Source organism: Erpetoichthys calabaricus, chromosome 5 (genome assembly GCF_900747795.2).
Source record: "Erpetoichthys calabaricus chromosome 5, fErpCal1.3, whole genome shotgun sequence".
NCBI lineage: Eukaryota > Metazoa > Chordata > Cladistia > Polypteriformes > Polypteridae > Erpetoichthys > Erpetoichthys calabaricus.
The window spans coordinates 114,357,553-114,382,770 of NC_041398.2; the positions used below are offsets into that span (position 1 = coordinate 114,357,553).

A 25,218-nucleotide genomic window follows, 5' to 3' on the forward strand; every position below is an offset into this window, starting at 1 on the left:
GGCTGTCAGGTGCAAATGTATGTTATAATGATTGCTTTGCCAGGCTGCCCATGCAGAAGATAAATTATATTTAGCTAAACTGGAAGACATGCATAGGTGTAAGCTGGAGAGTCTTGATATATTTTATAGTAAAAATTGTGCAATGCAAAGCAGACCCAAATAAAACAAAGAAATGAATAGAAGTTTAAGGTGATGAATATACTTTTGTTTACATGTGAGTATAATCTGAAAAAGCAGCTAGTTACAAGTAAACATCTTGTAAAGTGCTTTCCAATGGAATAGTACTTACTGTGGCCCGGCCACTATTTGTTTGACTGTACTACCTCGCACAAGGCTGCATCCTTTTATCCATTTCTGAACCTTTTTATATTAATGGTTGCACAAAGCTGATGCACATCTCGGCAATGCAGAGCAGAAAGCAGGAACTACTTTCGATGGATCACCGGTCCACTGCAGGACGCAATCAAGCATGTGGTCACACTTATGCTAGGCCAATTTGGAGTCACCAATTGACCTACACTAACTTTACATTTTCGGGAGGTTTAATAGCCATATTTATTAATTTATCAATTGCAATAAAACTTTGGGAATCCTGTTCTATTTAGTAAATTGAAATATAAAAAAAACTCTGAGCAAACATTATTATGCCACTGCTCCAAAGGCAGTGATAAAAGAACTTTGTGTACTGACAGTTTGTACTGAGAGTTGGAAATGCAATAATAAAACACTTATGGTGGAAGGATAAATTTACTGTAGTAATGACAAATCAGGAAGGAGCTATGGCTACAAAATTGCCTTTTAGTATTTCTTTTCAGTTTTCACCATGCAATTGGCCTTCACTAAATCTTAATTCCATTTATTTGTAGATGTTCCCTGGTTTGAGCCTTAGTTCACTCAAATGATATCTCTTTGCAAGGAACATTTGCTTCCAAATGAGGGGAATTCCCATTAACAGAGACATGCATGAGAAAAATTAAACCTATTGATGTGCTGAAAATTTGGTCATTGCTGTTTTAGACTACCTTGTTTTGTTTAAAGTAAGCACAAATAATTTTTTTACAATATCAACTGACACATTTGTATTAGTTAACAAGCCCTTCAAATTAATATAGTGTAAGCCAAGTGAATATTAAAAATACATTGATATATATTTCTTTTTACCAAATGCCTAGAACATAAAGAAAACATTAAAGGTAACACAATACCCAGTACTACCTGGTATTGAAATTCATACTTTTGACAAAAACAAACCACTGGCAATAAATTCCTCAATAAACATAATAAAAATGTTATAAATGTAAAGAATCATAAAAGGAACCGAAACACTGTCCACATCTATTTTGTAATGTATTTTGTATTCAATTTACTCAAAAAACAATAACACAGATAAAGGAAAAAGTCATGTTCACATTATTTAGGTCTGACCCGTGGTTTATGAAAAACCTTACTTAAATGTTAGCAATATCTGCTACTGTACAACTGTACTGACTGACCAATGAAAACAATACGTATGACAGATTTCTAATGATCCAGGCCAGCTGGACCTGATCCCTGTGATTTTTTTGTAATTGCAGGAGGTTTTCTTTTTTGTTCAAACGAGCAAGTGGCGCTTTTTATGAAGAGCTAAGTGGTCTGAGCGGGAAAAGCTGCGGTCACAGTCTGGACACTGAAATGGCTTGATTCCAGTATGCTTGCGAAAGTGTCTTGTGAGTTCATCAGAGCGGGCAAACTTCCAAGTACATCCATCCCACATACATTTGTACGGCTTCTCACCTGCAAAAACCCAGAAATAAAATTTAAGTACAATTTTATAATCAGCCTTCCACAAACAAAATCATAACTGCTAGGCAGGATCTATTTGATTTTACTGAAAGGTCAAGGTATATAGTCCTGAATATGTAGATATTCACTGTGATGAATGATTTTTCATACTCTTCTATTACCTGAGTAAAACTATCACTAGGATAATAAATTATTTGATTAAGACTCTTGACATTGATTTTAACTAGCCTTCTTTTGTTTCACAACAGAATCAGGTGCTGTGCCAGAGTTACAAATCGCAACTTTCACATACAGTAATCCAACCAGCATTTGAAAAGATGCTGAAGGTAATCAGAAGAATGCTTATATACCATTGACTCATACCCTGCCAACTGACAATTAACAAATCACACAAACTATTGTCCTCTTCCCTATCAGGTGCACTGAGTTGACTAATATCTTTGTCCGGCCATTATTAGTCAATGATTTCTGACAGTAAGCAATTAAACAGCCTTTATTTTTAAAACTAATTATACGTAATAAATACCATCTCAAGGTGCTTATGAAATAATTAGCTATAGTACAATTATTAACATTATTGATTTGTTAAATATTTGAAATAAATATCTAAGTGCGGGATGAAATTAGTACAAATTTAAAAATATAGATTTTACTGAAGATTTAAATCTGCATCATTTAGGATAAAGCATTTTTGCCTGCCCCATTTAGGTCGTTTTTTGCAAGCTCAGAGACACCAAAAAAAATTTAACGTAACATGCATTTCTTTGGGATGTAGGAAGAGACACAAGAACCTGAAGATTCTGTTTAAGAGTCCAAGACTGCAGAGCTCTGAAGCACTAAGCCATGGTCAAGCCAAATAAATATATAAATAGGTTTTCTTCATTTAAATAACTTGTATTTGGGTGACTGCACAAAAGACAAAGAGCTATCTAAACCTTAAATTATTTTTATTCAAATTTAAACTATATATACACAATTACTTAAATGAGCAAATAATATTTATTTAGAAGTTAGCCTGTTTTCCCCAAGTATTTATCCATCCATAGCATGCCATAAAACTAACACGCTTACTTCGTTTTCTCAGTGTTACATGGTCATACTGATTTAATAAGACACAACCTTCTAAATATGATACCTGGTTCAACCAAAATTTACAAATGCAAATTAAACTCTTACCTGTGTGTGTTCGTCTGTGAGCTTTCAAATGGGAACTTTTCGTGTAGACTTTGTTACAACCTTCATAGTCACATCTATGAATGCGTCGTTTTCTCACAGTATCTGGGGATTCCACAGGGAGGGGATGCTTGATTGACCGAACAATAACTGAGGGTGTGTGACTTCTAAAAGATAGAAAAAAATAAATCTCTTTTTAAGAAAATCTTTAAACCGATGAAAGAACATTCTAAGTACATGGAAATGCAAACTGCCTATCCTAATCAGCTTTCTAATAATTTATTAATTTTGTGTTTATGAGGAAGCCATTTTAGTTACTTTAATACTTTTTTTTAAATGTAATCAAAACCACTATAAAATTAGTGTTTATGTTAGGATTTTTTTTCAGAACATGGAATCAAAACTCCCACTAAACTGAAGAATTTCACTTTACACTTTGAACACATCCAGTGTTATATAATGTCACTGTCATATAAAAAACATACTTGTAAAGGCATTTACTACCTATTAAAATTATTCATAAAGAAAAATAAACAAAAATTAATTCTGTTAAATTAGTTTTTAACCTCACAATACTGATTAGAAAACTGGAAAATATTCAGTTATGACAGTTCCAGTACAAGATGTTTTGATAGATATTACAGCCATGTAAATGTTTGTGAGTGCCACCTGAGGTGGAGACATGGTTAGGTATAAAATACACTAGGATTTTAGGGAGGATATGCAATACTGGTTTAATGGCAATGACAGTTTAACTGATTTAATAGTTACATTTTAACAACTCATAATAAACAATTTGTTTTCCTTTATTAAAAATAAAACATGTCAAGTTATAGTATTTCTAATTAAAAAGAAATAAGAAAATGTAAAAATAAGGGATTCAAATGACACCAGGGCACTTTCCTTAGTATCACTATTTAATACTTTTTAAACTTTTATTTAAATTATAGAACAGTCTTTGTTAGAATGGCAGAGAAAGCTGATGTGACAAGGTTTTTTTTTGGTAAAAATGGGGCTTGCTTTTTTGTAATATAATGAGACTATTTCACAGGTGATCATGGAGAACAATAGATATTACGTACAAACATTACTGTGATTTTTATGCATAATCATGGTGTAACTATATTTTGAGGGTCCTACTTATATTACACTTTTAAAATACTGATATGTTGCCTAAAGAAGTCAGTTAAAAAAATCAGGCACCTTGACATGCACAGGCTCAACATAATTAAAGTTTCCAATTTGATATGTGCTATAATAACTTGAATGTTTTTAACACAAAATAATACCAAGAATGATCAGGGAAACTTTATATTTTAGTTATGAAGTATTTAAAACAATTTCAGCAAAGTATAACAAAAGCCTATTTCTAACTATGTGTTTATCTTCTCAATTTTCTTTTTAAAAATGTTAACTTATTTCTTCCTTTAAACAAAAAAGTAGGCCTTTTGAAGCAAAGCTGTCGTCATCTCTTTCTCCAAGGCATAAACAGAAACCTAATTGTTCCAGCCACTCCTTACAACATAATTAAAGCTTCCTGCTAGCAAAAGGGTGCGGCTTTTTTTCTCTGTTGACATCAATACCTAAAAGTAGACGATCGGATGGTGTGCCACACCCACAGGATGCGTAAAATTGGCTCTTTGTACTATAGCACTGTTTGTAGGAAAAAACTTTTAACTCTTTGTTTGCTAGGCACTGCTGCTAATGAAATGTAAAGAAAAAGAAAGAAAATTACTTGACATATTATTAGCTCTTTCTGGAATAATTTTTGGCCATTACCCCAGTTGGGCAAAGTGAGTATGGAAAATGTCTGAATTTTTAACTTCCATTTTTAAGTCATTGTCAGTGTTTATTATCTTTGACAGCAGCTGTCATGAATACCAGCATACAGTATAACCCTTTGATTCATTCAGAAAGGAAAGTCTTTTCATGCTATTTTATCTCCTTAAAGTTAGCAACTGTACACATTCCTCAGAACTAAGTATACAGTAACTTTATAGACATCACAAACTTTTTTGCTGGCACCTAAAACATCACTGTACACTTTGAAACAATTTTAGACCATTACAATTTTTTATATCAAGAATTAAGAAAACTAACCGATGTAGTAAGATATTGATGCTACTGTGTTCCTTACAACAACATAATAATTTTAAAATGTAATATGAGAAAACATTGGAGAATAATAATTGCCTCAATTTTCTAGTGAGTATTAAATCAGAAGAAACTGATGACATGTTAAGTAAAACTCAAATCTGGCAAACTCTTGTTTACTCATTTGTACAGATTACAGTAATTACAAATTTAATCAGTTGATATTTTAAGCAGAATTATATAAAGGAAATGAAAAAGATAATTAAACTTCTTGGATCATAAGTTCACTGTATACAACGTGCCTGTATCGCTGATTCATTAGATAAAGTTTATTTTCAAATCCACTTCCTTATTCCAAGTATTGAATTCTTTTTGCTTATAAGCTCCAGCAGACCCCCGTGACCCTGTGTTCGGATTCAGCGGGTTGGAAAATGGATGGATGGATGGAGGGAAAGTATTTTTAAACTGAATGAGACAAACTATTCATATAAAACGTTTACATTAAATGCTACATACAGACTATTGCTTGATTTTAAATGGCTTAACTTTTGATGTTGTGTGAATCTCAAGATTCTTGGGGTAATGTGTACTGACCATTGTATACTGTTCTATGGCACTATTTTGTGTTTTCCTCAAGCAAAACAAAAACATATCAAAATTACTTTCAACAAAATCAAATCAAACATTATTTTTCATACATATATTATACATACAGTACAATATGTAGTGAAATGCTTGGTTACTCTGATGACAGTGCCTTTAAGAAGTATAATAAGAGGACAATAACAATAATAAATGATTTTATAAATATCAAAAAATCATTAATAGAATTTTAAATAAGCGATAGTAATAAATAACAACTAAATAAATAAATTAATTAATATGAGAGAGTTAACAAAAAGGCATCATATAGTTCTAGACATAGAATTAAGCATGCAGTGTAACGGTGCAATTGAAATAGCAAGCAGAATGGATTTCTAAGACACAAAAAAATGAACTATTGTAAAATGTAGCACAAATAATACAAACTGTAGAAATATTTGCCTTAAAAACATTCTCATATTTAAATCTTCAATGACACACATATAGTGATTTGAAAATGTATACACTCTTTTGGATTTATTATTTTACATATATAGACATAATTAACAATTACCTAGTCCTCACCAGATTATAAAATTTGATTAAGTCTAACCACAGATGACAAATAACACATCACAGATTTGATTTTGACGTCCTGTATTCAAATATCCCAATACCACAAAAATGCAAACCTTGAAAACAACAATGCTTAATTGAGGTAGGATGTTAGAACAAATACCTGTAGCTGCAGGGATTACGGCAGGACTGAAACTGTGAACCAGTGCTCTGTACTTTCTGACTTAGTCAGACTTTAAAGTTGCCCTAATTTATTACTGCCATAATCTTGCAACTAGTGCAAACTGGAACTTCTTAAAACAACAATAACTAGAAAGTTTCGAACCATTTTAACAGCGGTTGCTTATTGTGGTGAAAAATAGAGAATTTATTTATAGTAAAGGGTTCACTTCCCGGGTCCGCCCTGCGTGGAGTATGCATGTTCTCCCCGTGTCTGCGTGAATTTCCTCCGGGTACTCCAGTTTCCTCCCACAGTCCAAAGACGTGCAGGTTAGGTGCATTGGCAATTCTAATTTGTCCCTAGTGTGTGCTTGGTGTGGGTGTGTGTGTGCCCTGAGGTGGGCTGGCGCCCTGCCCGGGATTTGTTTCCTGCCTTGCGCCCTATGTTGGCTGGGATTGGCTCCGGCGGACCCCCGTGACCCTGTAGTTAGGGTATAGCGGGTTGGATAATGGATGGATAAAACATGTTAGTTGTACAAGTGATGCACAGAATAATAAAATTACCCATTGAGCAGTCATATTCAGTGATTAAGGAAGTGGTTTGTTTTCATGTTATTTTGTTCTATATATCATTTTATCTAATGACAGAAGTATATGAGTGTGGCACAGTGCTTCTGCCTCAAACATCTAGTGTTCCAGGCTTGAATCCCCAATTTTTTGGGTACTTTAATTTTTCTTCCACATCTCAGATGCATATGTTATGTGTACTGACAATGAAAGTGTGAAAGTCTCCTGCAATGAACTTTTCATCTGCACAAGCCTGTAGCAAGCCATACCACCTCTCTTGTTTTGGCTTCTGTGGCTTTTTAAGAGGTTGTTCTTTCAAATTTTTACTGTGCTCTGTACCGAAAGAAACTTTACTATGGACATTAATATCCATGATGTCCTAAAAATTTGAAAGATAATATATTTAAAGCACTGCCATTGGAGAAGTAATTACCTATACATCCATGCCTAAGAAACAAAAATATTTTATAAAATTCAAACAAATACAATCCACAAACCTGCAATTTTCTTCAACCATCTCACAATGTATCTAGGGTGCATTTCCCAAAAGCATCAAAACACTAAGAACATTGTAAATTCCACCTTAACATCGACTGTTAATTTATGAGCGTTTCTCAAAACCCATCCCAACTAAAGCAGCTTATTCAATCCTTCATTATCTATGTGCTCCCCAATCCACTAGTTAATCATTAAGTGTTTCTTAAGTTGGCTACTTTATGTGACAGACACCAAACACATTAAATTCACATCATGACAGTTCACAGAACATTTAGAAAAGTAAGGTTTACACTTGATATGATATCACTTTCATGATAAAATGCATTACAGTATTTGTAGCATTATATTTTGAAGATAAATTTTATTAATTTAAACAATTTAAACTGTTAACGATTGCAAATGTGTAAGTTAATAGTTCTATGTGCTTTAAATGTTTTGAAGAATCTGTGATTTATGGTTTCAGCTTCCTTTACTTTTACAATCATTCTTTGAATTGCAGTTGGTTTGAGGGAAGAAGGAAGACAGAATAGAGAGGGACAAGAATAACAGCTTTGTACATTTGGGGAGAGACAGGGCTGCTGTATTAAAACCCGGCCGGAAGAACATCAGTTGAAATCTGTGCATGACACTCCATCTACCACCTCACAAACCCAACACATCCACATTATTTAAATTAACTCAGTGGTTTGTGATCACTAAAGATTATTCACAGAAATTGTGGCAAAGTGGCGAGGGAGTACCCATGATGCCTTTATTTGAGACAATTCAGCAATGTACCAAAAAACAAAAAACTAGAGTTTGGTGAGTTTAAACAATGCGTTTAGGGTGATAGCAGGGATCCTCTGTGTTCACATGTATCGACACATGTAACTAACTCTCAGTTGTCGGCCAAAGAACAATAAAATCAATCAGATATCATACAGTTCTGTCAGGACAGCAGTACACATTAAAGTGTGTTATTTATCTACTATTCTATATACTAAAAAAGGACAGACGTAATACCATGGTGGCTTGTTATCTGTGGTTAATGCAGAACACTAAATAAATAAAGCTACACTACACGTGTTATTATCTATTTAAAGCACATGAGTCAAAAGAACCCCAAGAAAAAGTCTGGGAAGCAAATGCAACTTAGACTAAAAAAGTTTTAATTATGGAAATTTCAATGTTAATGATATGTACAAAAGAAATATGTAGTGCCTTTTTTATTTACTATTTTTATAAATTCATTCTAATTGAGAGGTTGATATTTATATTTGCATAAACGTTAAAAATTTCAGTGAGAAGTGCAACACACATAATTCCTGAAGGTGACATCTACAACACCTCTAAACAAAAGCTCAGCATATAAGAGAACACAGAATATCTGATCTGTATCAGATTTGTAAGAATTGGTAAAATTAATCAAAATATTAAGACATATTTAAAAAAAATCAGAATTGTGTTACACAAAGCCTTAGTCTAAATGCACTGCCTAAAACCAAGTTAACATGGACTGTTACTGTGGATTAGATACTGAAATGTGGATAACAGGAAATGCATGTGTGTTAATAAAAATAATGAAACACACCCTTAGAACTCCAGAAAAACTGGGTTTATCTCTTGTAAGGAGTCTCCCTTTGTTTCCATGGGTTTTCTTCAGGCACTCCAGTTCCCTCTCACATATCAAAGCTAACTGGCACATTGAGCTAACTGGCAACCAGGCTTTGATCCAAATGATGAGATGATAAGCACTGGCTCTTCCAAATGCCACAGACTTCATATGTTATTTTTACGTATAAAATTATTATTAAGTTGCTCTATTTGTTTATTGTGGTTCTTACTGCACAAGGACAGAAGGCAAAATAATACCAACAAGATTGTTCATGTTTCTTTCCCTAACTGATTTGATTCCTTCTATTGTTAGTATATGTTTATGGACAGCTTGGTTCATTGATGTTTTGTAGTATTTAAACTTTTATTCTAGCATTTTCTTTTTCATAAATCACTAAAACCAGTCTCACTAATTTACAACATACATGATTACTGTAACTGTGACCCTCACTAGGAAAAGCTGCTGGGAAGATGAGAAGGGATGAACATCATACTTGTTTTTATTAAATGCACATACAGTATGTTTGTATGGTGTTGACAAATACTTAAAGAGTAAAACAGAATCCATCTATCTATCCACTTTCTGAACCTGTTTTATCCAGTTCGAGGTTGTGTGGTATAATGCCTGGTCAGGCTTCAAGCCAGTGTCATGGAGCTGTAATGACTGTACATGTAACCTAAAATAAAATAGTTTTGTGTGTTTAGGTGTAGCTGTGCTCAGGCAAATGTCTCTGAAACCTTTCAGGTTTATTTTCCCATAAAGTACTGACAAAAGCTTCTTCCAAAAGATGTATTATTAAAAATGTCAGAATTACATCACATGCACTCTAATTAAAATAAACAACAACATGAATGGTTCAATGTAGGTAATTTCATTTGAGAAAAAAAACAGGCTTTCAAACCCACATGCATATATAAAGCACAGTAATTTTTGTTTTATACAGCACTTACTTTCTAATGTGTAAAAGCTCTCAAAGCAGACAGAAAATCACTAAGCATTTACTTTTTTAACTCTTTAAATCAGAAATTGCATTTCATGTTTCATGGCAATGTAGTTTTAGATTTAACCTAATTATAAACCAGGAGCCTACTGGGCTGAGTCAAATGTTCATAAAGAAAACAGAACATGTATTAAATATTACTTTACTCGTCTTATCTGTAAGCAAGATGAGGGATTAAATATTCAAGTAATTTTTTAGCTTATTTTACTCACATGACTGCTATCTGGGAAGTAGAAATATTAGCCTTAAATTTATATGCCATACCATAGGTGGATACTGTAAACTTAAAAAAGAATTGGCAAGTACATTGCTTTAAAAATTAAATATGGAAAACTGATCTACTACAGTGCTTCCCAAACTTGGTCCTGGGGACCCACTGTAGCTGTAGGATTTATTTTTAATTGTACTCTTGGGCTAATTAAGTGAACTGTTATTTCCCAAGTTCTGTGTTTTGGGAACAATACAGAAATTCTAAGTTTGATAAAAAAAATATTAAAATGAACCAAGTATTTATATGGGAATAATTTTTTTAGTTTTATTTTTTTTAACAATTTTTTATCTTGATTTTCATTCTACTTTTCCAGGTTTTCTAATTGTTTAATTAATCCATTATTTACTAATTAGTGGGTCTGACGCTAAAGTAGTTGCCGCCTTTGATTATTCATTGTTGTTTGCCTGGCTGTCTATTCTTCCCTTTTTTAATTTTCATTATTAAGATACAATGAAGGGAACAAACTGCACAGAGAAAGGGCAAAATATGATGAAATCAACAAAAGAGAGTTAAGCATTTAAATCTATAGCAAAAACAGAAATATTTCTAAATGTCTTATAAATGTACAAATCATGCTGCTGTGCTTTTCAGAATGTAGAATAAGAGAAAAAAAATACTAGCTAATTAAATGAGATCAGTGCTATCAGGTGTTGTCACTGATTATGAATTTGGATGGAACAAAAACCTGCAGCCACAGGGGGTCCCAAGGACCGAGTCTGAGAACCCCTAACCTACTAAAGTCATTGACAACCAATTGAATCAGCAGAATAACTACAGCATGTATTAAAATTGCCTTGTTCTTTTGAGACAAACATTATTCCTAGCTTTGCTCATGGTGCATGTAAACTATTTTAATAAACAATCATTTGTTAAATTGTTCAAGTTTGTTGTATTGACCATATTTAAGGAGTACATTTGATTCTCATTAATGCTTCTATTCTCGCTGAAAATAAAAAATGTATATAATGAAAGCGTTTGTCTATCCTTTCTCTGAATATGTCTTTTTCATTTCAGGTCCCAAGAAGCTACAGCCTACTCTAGCAGCATGGGCTGCAAAGTAAGAACCAAGTTTGGCTGGGACATCAGTCCTCCACAAGTTGCATTTACGCACACATTTACACTCACTCATAATTTAGGGCTACCGTTTAACTAAGTACATGCCTCAAGAATGTGAACGGGAACCACCTTGGAGCTGAAAGGCAGTAATGCTAACCACAATTCTGTCCTCCAAAGGAAGTAAGCAAAGGAAGTAAATAAAAAAAAGAAGACCGCAGTTGTTCATGTATAGGCAAAAACACATCATGATAAAGCACAGAGAAAAACAACACAACTTACAACAGTGTAAAAATTAATTTATAATTCACTGCTTATGATATTTGATAGCTAATAATTTCAGTATTTCTGAAGTCAGTTATGTTTCCTTATTCTAATCATTGAAATCTGAGTTGTTAAGCGAAGCATAATTTATAAATTAAGAAGTGTCTTTCCCAGTAACTTAGGATCAGAAATAATGTGTCATCAGAAGATAGTGAAAGAAAAGAATATTGAATCTATCCATTTCATTGTGTCAAAAGTTTATATTTAAAAACTCTTTCACATTTTGCTTGTATGATTATGGAATAGTTACAGTATAAGTAATTAACTTTTTTCACAAATTCTTATCACTATAATTCCTGTGGGATGGATACATTCCGTTTATAGCAACTGGTGTAGATGGAGTTTCCGTATAATTAACAGCTAGAGTAAATAAATCTATGGTGCAAACTGGAAGCTAGAGTATAGTATCACTAAGAATACTACTTTCTCCTAAAATGGTTTGAAAATTTGTGGGAACATGTGATGTGAATAATAAAGGAAAATGAAGTGTCTATAGTTTCTGACTACTCTATTCTAGAAATCTTTAAAGCTATGGGTTGAAGCACTTAAAAAGGAGCTGTGAGGGGTGTGTGTCAAGCATTGTAAGATAAAATTATTACCCATTATACAGTAGAACACAATTTTTATTTTTTGTTGTTGTCATTAACTACTATTCAGTATTAATATATATTATTATATTAATATTTAGCATATATATATATATATATATATATATATATATATATATATATATATATATATATATATATAAATTGGGAATAACAGTAGCACAGCAGGTAACATTGTTGATGGAAGACTCAGCTGTGACACTTGGTTGAGAACCACAGTATTAGGTTGACTGAAATACTAAAAGAAGCATAGCAGGTTTGATGGTTTGTGCATAGTTGGGGCCAATTACCAAATAACATTCCATTCAGGGATGGCTCTTGTGTTGCATCCATTGCTCACTGAAAAGGATCCTGCTCAGTTGTATTTTAGCCTGGATAAAGAACGTCCTGTAATCTATATATTGAAGAATGGATATAACAGACATGAGCTCGGCCACATTCCAAGATATGATTAAACTGCATTTTATTAATGTTAAAACCCATCCTTACCAGAATTTCATGAATAAACAGAAAGTAATTATTTCAGTAGTTGTACATAATACAAATGAATAATGTCTAGTTTTTCATTAGTTGACAAAAAATGTATAATATATCAAGAAATATGTTTTACTTACTCATGTAGCATTTGCATGTGTGGTGTAGTAATGACAGACGATGAAACTTCTTCAGTGTAACATTCTTTCTCTTGCTTTGGCTCTTGTTTAATGGAATGGATGTATTCTTTGTTAATGTCTTCCTCTTGCCTTGAATTAACTAAATGAGATAAATCATTTCAAACAGGGATACATTTTTGCATATTGGATATTGCCAAAATAAGTTCTTTTCAGTGCATTTATCAAAACATATAACCTAATACTGCTAAGAGTTGTCAAGAAAGAGGTGTTAAGTGATGGTGAAGAAAAAAGTTACTAATTATTAAAATTTACCTTTAAATAGCAGAATAAGATGAATTTTTAGAAATGCATTCTAAATGCTGCCACTTACTGATTAATTACTATATAAATATTTTCAGTACTTTAATTTATTATGCTCATTTTGCACTTAGGATAGGAATTAAATTCCATATTCTGCTATATTCATAATAATGACTAAAATTACAGACAAATGAAGGATTATAGAGCCCATTTGTCTTTAATAATATGTTGGCTTTTTGGAAGATACTCGAGCTAGTATGGCCTGTTAAATATTATTTTTTCATTTAGCATTGATAAAATATTTGTATGCCGTATATACTCGAGCATAAGCCGACTCGAATATAAGCCGAGGTACTTAATTTTACCTACAAAAACTGGAAAAACTTATTGACTCCCGTATAAGCCTAGGGTGGGAAATTCAGCAGCTACTGGTTTCAATAATAAAAATAAATACCAATAAAATTACCGTACATTAATTGAGGCATCAGTAGGTTAAATGTTTTTGAGTATTTATTTAAAAGAAAAACAGTAAACTAGCTCTGTAAGTGGAGAACAGGGTCAACAAAAACAATATGGTATCTCTCTCTCGCGCGTGCATGTGTGTGTGTCTCTCTCTCTCTCTCTCCTGTGTGCTTTTGTCTCTCTTTCTCTCACGCATGTCTCTTTCTCTCTCGCGCGTGTCTTTCTTTCTCTTTCTTTCTCTCTCTCTCTCTCGCGCGCGTGTGTGTGTGTCTCTCTCGCCTGACTCGAATATAAGCCGAGGGTAACGTTCTTTCAGCACATTTTGGGTGCTGAAAAACTCTGCTTATATTCGAGTATATATGGTAAAGGATGTAATTATAATTTAAGCTACTTGGATTTTTATGCAACCTAGTGACATACTAGAAATGTATTTTTACTTTGTCACACTTAGTAAAATGGTATTTTGCAAATAATTCATATTTAAATAAAAAGATAAACAACTATCCCTGCTCACAGTGTGCTAGCCATGGATGTTAGTGGTGAACAGCTTTATGACAAAGTACAAAGTTAAGGAAAATCAGAAAACATCTAACCTTTGAGTTTTAGGAAATTTTCAAATTCAACAACCTATATAACAAACAGTTTAGGCACTTCATACTATTTTAAAGCCATTTCTGTTTTTCTTGCACAGTATTTTTTATAAAGTATCTTGTGGAGAAGGAGACTACCAAAATATGTACACAATTTTTAAAATTTGAATTAACCAAGAAAAACTATCCACTCATTTCAAGATGAAAATAATAACATGAAAAATGCAGCCAATCCTTCATGAACATATATTTACCTTGATTAGCATGACTTCTTATGTCATCACTCATCACTGAGGGGACCATTAATGGTTGAGAAAGATGAGGAGAATAAAGCAGAGACACTGGCTGCACCACTACTGATGGTATAACTGAAAAAATCCCTTGACTGGATAGTCCTGTGTTAGGCAGAATTGGAAAAGGCATGGGTATGGTCAGAGGTGGAACATTTGGAGAAGTTCTTTTATGTGTTGGGCTGCAGTGAGGCATTATGCCTTGCATACTAGTGTTGGATAGGCTGGTCAATGAATATGGTGAAGAAGGTGAACTTGATGAGATGGGGGGTGAATTCCGTGGCTTCACAGATAAATCTACTGGTTCCATCTGGCTTTCACATAACAATCCATCAGGGTGTGAAAATGTCCTGATGCTTTGTCCACTGGAATACATTGAAGGGTATTTTTCCGATGTTTTCTCTTGGTTTTGGGGTATGTATATAGGATAGTACTAGAGGAGAAAAAAAAACAGAAACAAAGATAACCAACATTTTTAAATAACTCTTAATTAAGTATGTGATATTTATTATTAATATTTCCTCACTAAATTTGAAAGAATGGTTTCATTATGGTCCTTAAAGGACACCTCTCGATAACTTAACAAATGCCCAAGAGAAATTAGATTTTTCAGAAAAGTCTGGTTGTTGTGCAATTTTTCATGGCATATAAAGTCATTGTGTCTCTTTTCATTCACATCAAGTGAATGAATAGTCCTGGTAAAACTCAACAAACACATTTCTGTTTGGATTTTATTATGTCAAGAGTGTGTTGCTTTCTTAAAATAAAATTCCACAAGTCAAGATACATAAAGTTACTAAATAGAACATTGCAATTAAAAATGTGTTACTTTAAAAAATAAAAATATTAGGCCAGCTTCCTTAACTAATCAGAATTAGTACATATAAAGAAGGGAGAAATTAAGTAATTTCATTTTAAAATATAAATATAATGTAAGAAAAAATAAATTGGCAATCCATTAACATCATGTATCAGTGGCACACAAAAAAGTTAAAATGGTAAGACATTGCTACTCGTTCACCCTCCCTTCTTAAGCAGACTCGGCTAACACATTAACTACATTCAGGTAAAATGCTCTCTGCATCCATGGACATCTGGTAAAAGAATGTTTTTACTAAGAATGTTTTTAATTCCAAGTTATGATCATATCAATAAGTACGAGCACTTTTTGTCAATAGTTACAGTGGAGATTTTGAAGCAAATATTCAGAATAGAATACTGAAATTCTACTAAGAATCATTCCATATATTTTCACATAACTAGAGCCAGCACACTGGTACAGTGGGTAGTGCTATTGTCTCACAATTATAGGTTCAAATAAAGGCCAGGCCACTGTACATGTGAAGTTTGTACATTCTTGTCCTGATTTCACTCTGAATACAATTGTTTTCCTTATACATCCCAAAGACATGCTTGTTATGTTGATTAACGAGTATAAACAGGCTTATTGAGAGCCACTGCATTCTAATGGATTGGTGCTTCATCCAGGGTTGTTTTCTTACTTGCACATGATTCTGCCCTGACAGGTCCCAGTCCCACCACAACTCTAAACTTGGATTAGGCAGGTTTAGAATATTGATAGACTGATTAATCAATATTAAAAGGTGCAAAATGCATACCTACTGGGCCTCTTTACCATTGAGATACCACACACATTGGGATGGAAATCAGGTGCAACAGCAGTTTTAAAGAATATTGGAATTCATCAGTGTTTTCATGTGAGAACTATATACAGATACTGTATGTGATAAGAATATACAAATTTTATGCTTTTTCCAAACCATAAATATCCAAAATTAAATAAAAAATTATTTAATATGTAGACTTTTTCTCATGTGTGACCATAACATGACCCTAATAAAATATTTAATTATTCTTTCAAAAAAATGAAAATAATGTATTCATTTTGAACCCTCATAAAAACTAATTTTAAGAAAATATTGCAATTACCAGATTCAAGTAAAAAATTACAAGTGTATGACACAGTAATTTAATCCTTATGTTGGTAGTAAATATGACATTAGCGTAAATATATTGTACAGATATAGAATAGCTCCACATATGCCAAGTAATCAATGTCAATGGCAGATTTTTTGCTATAGAACAAAGTCAAAAGTATGGCATGCCCTATTCAGGGCTATTGTTTTGTGCCTGATGCTGTTGGGTTGGGTTTCAGCTCCCAATTAGCTTGTGCTGAATTAGATAGATAGATAGATAGAAAGATAGATAGATAGATAGATAGATAGATAGATAGATAGATAGATAGATAGATAGATAGATAGATAGATAGATAGATAGATAGATAGATAGATAGATACTTTATTAATTATCATGTCTAGGAAAAATTCAAAAAGTAAAAGTAGGAAAAAAGCAAACAGAGAGGTCAAAAACAAGGAAGGAATAAGAAAATTAGGGAGTTTTGGAAAGTAAGCAATCCCTCTTATAAATATTTAGATAAATAAGCAAACAATTTGATTTTGTCTGTTGTGGTTATGTCCGCACTTGACTGCTCTAGGAGCTTCTAGGCATTTTCAAGAAATTTGTTCCTGGGTATAGGGAGGCCTTGTCTGCTAATTATGTTGATGATAATGGTGTGTAATCTTACGTTTTGAAACTGTAGAGAAAAAACATTATAAGGGATTTCCAAGAATTTCCTATATTTTAGGTGCCAACTGAAACACTTGAATCTCAGGGTTCTGTCATTTTTTTTGGTCTTTCTTTTGTCTTGTTTCCACCTTTTCCTGGTTGTTAAAGGTATAGCAGTCCGTGTCCTTACAATTTATTTATTATACAAATTTTTAAGGAATCTCGCATTAAAAGTAAAGTTAATCCAATTTTATGAACTGTAAATAATTGGCCCATTCACCCTTAAAGTGGCTCAAGTTTAGTTTCTGTTTATCATATGTAATATGCACGTTTCAAATTATACCAAATTTTTCCTAAGATCCATAGAAAATTAAGTTTTGTTTAACTCTTGTAGGTTGCTATTACTGGAATGTCTATGCATTCCATCTCTTAGTCTTCCAAACCCACTTAGAGAAAGATTACAAGAAAGATGGAGCCTATCCAAGCAAGCCACAGCCAGGAACATTCCTTAGGCAGTGCACCAGCCTATTGCAGGGTGAACACACACACAGAGCCAATTTAACATTGCCAATCCACCTAATCTGCAAGTCTTTGGGCTGTGGCAGAAAACTGAAGCACCCAGCATAAACTCATGATGACAATGGGAAAAAAATGCAAATTCCATGGAGGGTGTGGTCTTGGACCCTGGTCTCATTGCTGCAAGGCAGCAGTGCTAGCACTGCTCCAACCTTACTGTAATGTCTTTAATGCTTTATTATTCCTTGCAAGTAAAGGTTTTATATTATACCAGGAGTAATTTAGGCTTGTATTCTGCAAGCCATTTAATTTTTCTTGTGAAATGGATAACACAGTTATCATGATTAGTTCTAATGATATGCTTAAAGACTAGAATAACCACAAGGGACATGGTTCCATCTGTGGTACTCTACCACTGCTATAGAGCAGCACTATAATTGTCCATTTTGACTATTAAAGGCAAAATATCATCACACATAAATTAACTTTTTGAACGCCTCCAGACCTCAGGGCCATACTATAAATTCATTAGTGAAGAACAGTTTTCCTTAGGTTTCCTGCAAATAGCCAAGAATTCTTGTCAGTCAGTTAGTGAGTCAATCAATTACATGTAGGTTTATATGTATATATGTCATACCAAATAAAAACATTTCAATCTTTAAATAATCCTTAAAATTGTATCTCTTAAATGTAATCTTATTTCACAACTCAAAAATGGACAGATTATGTTTGTCTCAGGGTCCTACACTCCAGTTAGTAGTTTCTACAGAACCTTTGATTATGTAGTGTCTTCTCCACTTTGCTAGTAATTAGCCTATTCTGACTACCTTATTAAAAGCTGCTTACAAACTTAAAGAAAAATCAAAAATCTGACAAAGCTCATTGTTTAAAATGTGAACATGGGGAGGTAAAAAAAAAAACGAGTCCCTTTTCCTAAATCCATACAATCACATTCAACTAAATTACCGTAGGATACGACTTAAAAATATTGTTTGCTTATTCTCCACACCCAGTGTGTTTACATAAACTGCTGCTTCCTGAGAGCTGTATTCTGAGCCATTCTGCATTTATGCAATTAGAGAAGAATGAAACATGATCAAATTTGAAAAATGCAAAACAGATTGTATGTTTTGTTGTGACAAAGAAATAATAGTTATTCAGAAAATACTAGCTTCTGCCTCTGCCATTATAACCTTGAATACGAGCTAAAAAAAAGAAACAATCTGTAAACAGTAAACCACAATTTTTTAAATATTATACAATTTCTGTGACTAGGTAGCATTTTTCACTTTTTAAATGTCTCTTGTCTAGTATTAAGAAAAAGTGGAACTAGAAGAAAAAAATGTTTCTTAATTATTTTAAAGTTTTTATGGAGGCCGCCAGGTTACAGTGACCCCTAAAAATGACATTTCTGATCTACTGTTCATAGGTTAAGTTCTAGGATTGATTGTTCTCTCACGTCCCAAACTAAGACTAGCTACTGACGGCCCACAATCCCCTATCTTGAAAACAATCCTTGGGTTGTGATCTTCCCCATAGGCCAGTTAACAGATATCTAAACCTTTTTGTTTCGACTTGGCACTTTCCAGCGTATCTGTGAGCTTTTGCATACAGTAAGTCACCCTTTAAACTTTAGTTATACCTTCTACGTAGGACGCCTCCTTTTATTCTCCATTAGATGTTGCTCACATATTAGAAAATATACCTAACATACTACTAAAAAATAGACTACACTTTTTCACCATGTATCTTAAACAAAGAAGGGTACAGGTTTCTCTGTAACTTGTGAGCAAAACAATACCCTCCTGCTTAATTCTAGGTCAAATAATGCACATCTGTTGTACACCAGTTCACTCCTCCCTCCACAGACTGTAGAAGTAAACAGTTCTCAGTCATTTCTATAAACATCCTGTGGCTGTAATGACACTTAGTGAAAAGTATCTGAATTTTCTAGGAGCCACAGAGTGTCATAGTCAAATAAGAGACTCCTTCTTCAAATGTCACAGTTTCTTAATCCACTTAATTTATATCACCATCTGTTTATGCTGGTTTATAATCATCCATCCATTATCCACCTGCTATATCCTAACACAGGCTCATGGGGGTCTGCTGGAGCCAATCCCAGCCAACACAGGGTGCAAGGCAGGAACAAATCCTAATCAGCACTCTCAAAAATTTTTAGGTATGCATGTTAATATTTCTATTTTGTAGACAAACTCTATAGTGTTTTCTTTGCTTTATATCAACACAGAATAGCGGTCTGTTTCAGTTTTAGTCGCTCAATGTGCAATTACAAAATATTTTTAAAATACAAAATAAATATTTTAAAAGGTATGATTCTTCAAAATACTATAAATAGAGTGTGGTGGTTCAGGTGAAACTTAACTGGCACCACACAAAAATACTGTCAACAGCAAAAAGAAAATCTCCAACTTGGCTTGTCAAAAAACAGCACGGACACCATTACTGGCTAGATAACACACAGTGATGCCCATCTGCATACTCTTGGAATCATTGGATCTCCATCAATTAGGTGCAGAATTTAAAAAAAGACACTGAAAATGTATACCCTCTACATAATAAATTTGAGGATTTGCTGCTTCTAGATTTGCAGTCATGTTTAAACATTTTTCATACTGGACTTATAAACAAAAAGTAACAAATGATACAAAATGTAAATTCTGCATGAAACAAAACACAAACCACATAATCAAAATATATTTTCTCTTTATCTGTATATTTACATTGATTTAGCTTGTAATTCAAATATTCTTGATTTTGGCAATTATCAAACAAGGAATGAACAACTGACACTTCATAATGGCACTATCACAGATTTCTGTGTGTAAAGGTCATTTGTACACCAACTTGTTAACTTATTGTTTCTTACTATCCAAGCCACTGGTATATTTGTAATTTTTTTCCAAAACACTAGGTAAACAGAAGCAGACAGAGAGTTGAATATATTTGATAGCAGAAAAATTTACTGACCCTTTCATAATGAAGAGAAGAACATGAAAGAATTACAAAGTTGACATTTTCTATTCCCTGAAATTCATATTTTATTCTGCCTTTGTAAAAATGCTTTAAAAATACACACCACTGTATCAAACAAAATATAATGAAATAAAAAATTGATAAACTTTTAAGAACTAAAAATATGTGCACCAAATACTCAGGCTTGTCAAAAGTATAGTGGGCTAACTCAAGTACCCCCCACATACAAGTATCGTGAATACAGTAGACGCCAGCAATAAGCTTATAGCTCCTTCAAGTCCCCAGTGCTCAACTAAGAGTTTCTGCCAGCAAAGAAGAGATCTTTGAAATGAATGTTTAGGCATGAAAGAGCTTTATTTCATTTAGTGGTATTGACTGTGATAGAATATTAAGAAACACATTAATATAATCCATATTATTTAGTTCTGTATAAATAAATGACTAATAAAAAGGTGTGTTTGAAGTCTGTCATGTTGATCAGGTAATGAAGCTGTGTCACTCAGCTTCAGTTTGTGACAGTAATTTACACAGATAATCCAACGCCACATGTAGCAATGGCTTGATTCTGTTTTAAAGTCTGAAACAGCAAAGCTCTAGCATTTACAACAGAGATAGTAATAATCAGTTCCTATAAAACATCATGACCTGCAACCTCAAGGTGAAGTATTTAGCACAACACAATTACATTTGATGTACTGATTGTTGATAGCCAGTGGCTGCTCTCAGCAGTCAAAGAATGGCAAATTAAATATACATACACATAGACAAAGATTAAAAATTACCATTATTACCAAGAAATGTTAACATCAATATAACTCATTCAAGTCAGAATTTTAAACTACTCAGCTCATCAAATTGCTATGGCATTTAAATGAAACCAGTTTTAATACTTAATTCAATGCTTTAATCTGGATAAGATCCAAAATTTCTAAGAATGTACTAGTAGCGATATTATTTCTTAGCCTAGTTCATCCTGGTTCTTGGTGCTAGTGATCTATAAATGTAAGAGCTCAGATACACACTATTATACTCTGAAGAAATCTAGAAATAATTTTGTGTTCACTCTGTGGTTCTTCCATTTGGAAAACAAATTTGCAAGTAGAGGTCAAAATAGATTTGTTTACTAGGTTTCTAAGTTAATGTGGATAAGATGAAAGACATAATTATTAACTTCAGGAAGGCCCATGCTTTTTACACTCAACTGCACATAAAGGTCTCTGTTGTGGAATTGGCCAAAAGCACCAAATTCCTTGGTGTGCACCAAGCAGCTGGCCTTACTTAATCAATTAAAACTGCCTTCATGGCCAAGAATGCACATCAGTGTCTCCACTGCGGCTGAAGAAGGCAAGCCTACCTCAACCCATTCTCATCACATTCTGCAGGAGCACCATTAACAGCGTTCTGATCAGCTGCATCACTATCTGGTTTTGGAACTGCAGTTTCTCTGACCATAAGGTCCTACAACTAATAGTGCACACAGCACAAATCCCTGGGACCTTTCTGATCTCCTTTAATACATCTTTATAAAGCATTCAATCCATGAAACCTACAGCACTGTGAAGGACTGCTCCCAGCACTCCTACGGTCTCTTTGTCCCACTTCCATCAGGCAGAAATTACTGTAGCACCCGAACCAGTTCTGACAAGTTCTGCAATAGCTTCTACCCCACGGGTGTCTGGGCTCTGAACTCTGTGCTGACTCCCTTTCTTCAAATATGCTACTAGTAGCTGCTTTATATGCAGTACATTTGTAATACATGTTACTACTATTGTTTTTATAAGTAGTTACCTTTATTATTTATTTATTACTGACTATTTGAAATTATTACTATGACTGCTGGCATAGGTTCCAGTTACCCTGCGACCCTAAGATCTCTGTCTTTATTCCTTAAATTTCTTTAAAGTCGTTCTCCATTATTATTCATGTATTTCTACAACTTTAGAAATGGGCAAATAAGGAAGAAATCCCTCTAGTAGTACAACTCACACAAGCGTATGAAATATAAATGCATAGATTGTAGTTTAGCTACATCTTGAACAATGAAATTAAACAAATTTTACTGAAAACAAAAGAAAACAGATCCACATATTATGGCATAAATCCTGAATTTCACTAGCCTGTCAATACTCTACCAGTTATGTCATAATTACTTACTGGTTCCATTGGTTCTTGCTTAATGGGCATATAGTCATACATCAGCATTTTGCCAGCTGGCACCTGTTATTAAAAAAACACAAAAAGGAATAAACATCTTTATTCAAGTTGTCTTTTTCTAACAAAATATTTATCATGACAGATTATATTCACTCTATGGTAATGTTACATAATCTATGCTCTGTTGAGAGTAGTTGTGGGTAGTAATATGTAAAAAATCAATTGGTACTTACATAGCCTTCTTCAAACATCCTGAGTGTTTTAGGGTGATTTGTACCTGACCCAGCATTGCAATTAATCACTCTCTCGCTTAAATGAGTCATTAGTCTAGTATTACTGGGCAACACAGTAGAGTGGCCATTACTGGATGGAGACTGTCACCTTACGATGGTCTAATTTTATCAGAGCTTTGCCTCCTGTATGACCCACTAACTTCTCACACCTGATGACATTAATCATGAAAGTTCTAAGAATCTTATAATCATTTTAGGGTGGCATAATGGCACAGCAGGAAGTGCCTCTGCCTTACTACCAGGATCTAGTTTTGAATTCCTACGCGCGGTCATGGATGGGTTTTCTGGATGGGTCCTCTGATTTTTGTGTCTCCATCCCATGTGTCTAAACCCTTAACCAGCAATTCCAAATTGGCCCTGTGTGAGTGTGAGTGCAAATGCATATGTGAGTGGGACCTGTAATGGATTGGCACCCTGACAAAAGCTGCTCCTTGCCTTGAGCCCAGTGCTGTCAGGAATGGTTCCATAGCATTCCATAACCCTCATTTGGGCTATCCATGTTGATAAATGTTATGTTATCATCAACATAATATTTTAATACCCCAAAGGGGTACTTTCTACTAGACTGTTTGTTTATTAGATGTAAATAATCCATCCATCCATCCATTATCCAGCCCACTATATCCTAAATACAGGGTCACGGGGGTCTGCTGCAGCCAATCCCAGCCAACACAGGGCGCAAGGCAGAAAACAAACACTGGGCAGGGCGACAGCCCACTGCAGGATGTAAATAATGTGTGAAGAAAAGCTTTCTAAATGCTTTGTGAAAAGTACCTTTAATTAACTTTCATTGGTGCTCTTCAGTTCTACTTGAAGAATTATGCGTAAAGTACTAGCTGTCTCTTAATATCCATTTGCTTATACTGAGAAGATTCAGTTTCTTCAATTTCTCAACAATACTCATACCCCATAGTCCTTGATTTAGTCTATTAGTCCATACCTGGATTTTCTCTGCCACTGAAAATCTTTTTCATAAAATGGAAATCAAAATTACACACAATATCCTAGAAGAGGCACACAGGTATTTTACATGATCTCCAAATGATCTCCACTCAAATTGGGTTGGTAGGTAATCACTATTCTATTATCCTTCTTAATTGCTTATAACAATTCCTGTATAAGTCCTTCTTGTAAACAGTATAAAGTGTACTTCTCCATTTCAGAGCCCTTATTTTGTAAGTATATCTAGTATTTTTATTCCATGTGTATTAAATGTTTCAATAATATACAATAACTGTAATCTGTTACTTATCTGGATATGTCTGAAATGTGTAGCAATCTGTTTTTAGTGATTTTTGTTGACTCTAGATTATGCAGCAAGTTCTGCGTAATCTGCAAACTATTTTCCAAGTTCCTATTTTTAATCAACATTGTTTAAATAAATTAAGAGCAGTACTGATCTCCGGGAAACTCCACTTTTAAAATCACTTTATTTGCTAAAGTTTACTTGAATCATAAGTGTTTTCTTTTTGTATTTGAATCCAGTTTTGTGCCTACCCGTACTCCAGGTCTTGAATACTCTCCAATCTGTACTAACCTCTACTTTCTCTGCTGTTCTTTTTCCAAAATTAAAGGTACTCTTGGAGTAATAATGTAGTTTTTTTTCTACTAATCTGAAAAAAATATAAAAAGTAGTAATAATATCTTAATGGTTACTACTGACTGTGTGACCCAGAGGAAATGAATTCACTTGTCTCTCAATAAAATCTGTAAATAACCATAAGAAGCCTTTGGTTAATGTTCACTGTAGGGAAAAACTATACAAAATAATTGTTTTTGGTGCATTCACTGCTGGGACTTTCACCTTACTAAGAGGTTTGAAAGAAACAATGATTAAATCACAAAACATTCACTAATTCTTAGTGAGCATTCTGTAAACAACTAATAATAGTAAGCTATCCAATAAATTGATATTCCTATCTGGAAGGGCATTTTTCAGTGGTACCCCATGAAGATTATAACGTCTTTGTTGTCAGCCATATGCATGTTTGTTATTTTCTTATGCCCATATGGCTGAACACACAGCTTAAAATGAATATAACTTAAGCTTCTATGGTACACATGATACATTCTTGCATACTGCTTAGTGGATACCACTGTTTGTAATGCATAACACTATTTCTCTACTTCAAACA

The 25,218-nt window shown here is 33.6% G+C and overlaps 1 protein-coding gene across 1 annotated transcript in view; it reads right to left on the reverse strand.

The window, feature by feature from the left end:
- Window positions 1–745: 745 nt before the first annotated feature.
- klf3 (Kruppel-like factor 3 (basic)) overlaps window positions 746–25,218 on the reverse strand; it is a 43,735-nt gene continuing 19,262 nt past the window's right edge. The window contains exons 2-6 of the mRNA XM_051928201.1: window positions 22,791–22,853; window positions 14,502–14,970; window positions 12,896–13,034; window positions 2,959–3,122; window positions 746–1,773 (exon numbers count right to left, since the gene is read on the reverse strand). Coding sequence (XP_051784161.1) covers window positions 1,592–1,773; window positions 2,959–3,122; window positions 12,896–13,034; window positions 14,502–14,970; window positions 22,791–22,853 — 1,017 coding nt within the window. The 3' untranslated portion in view covers window positions 746–1,591. The remainder of the gene's footprint in view (window positions 1,774–2,958; window positions 3,123–12,895; window positions 13,035–14,501; window positions 14,971–22,790; window positions 22,854–25,218) is intronic.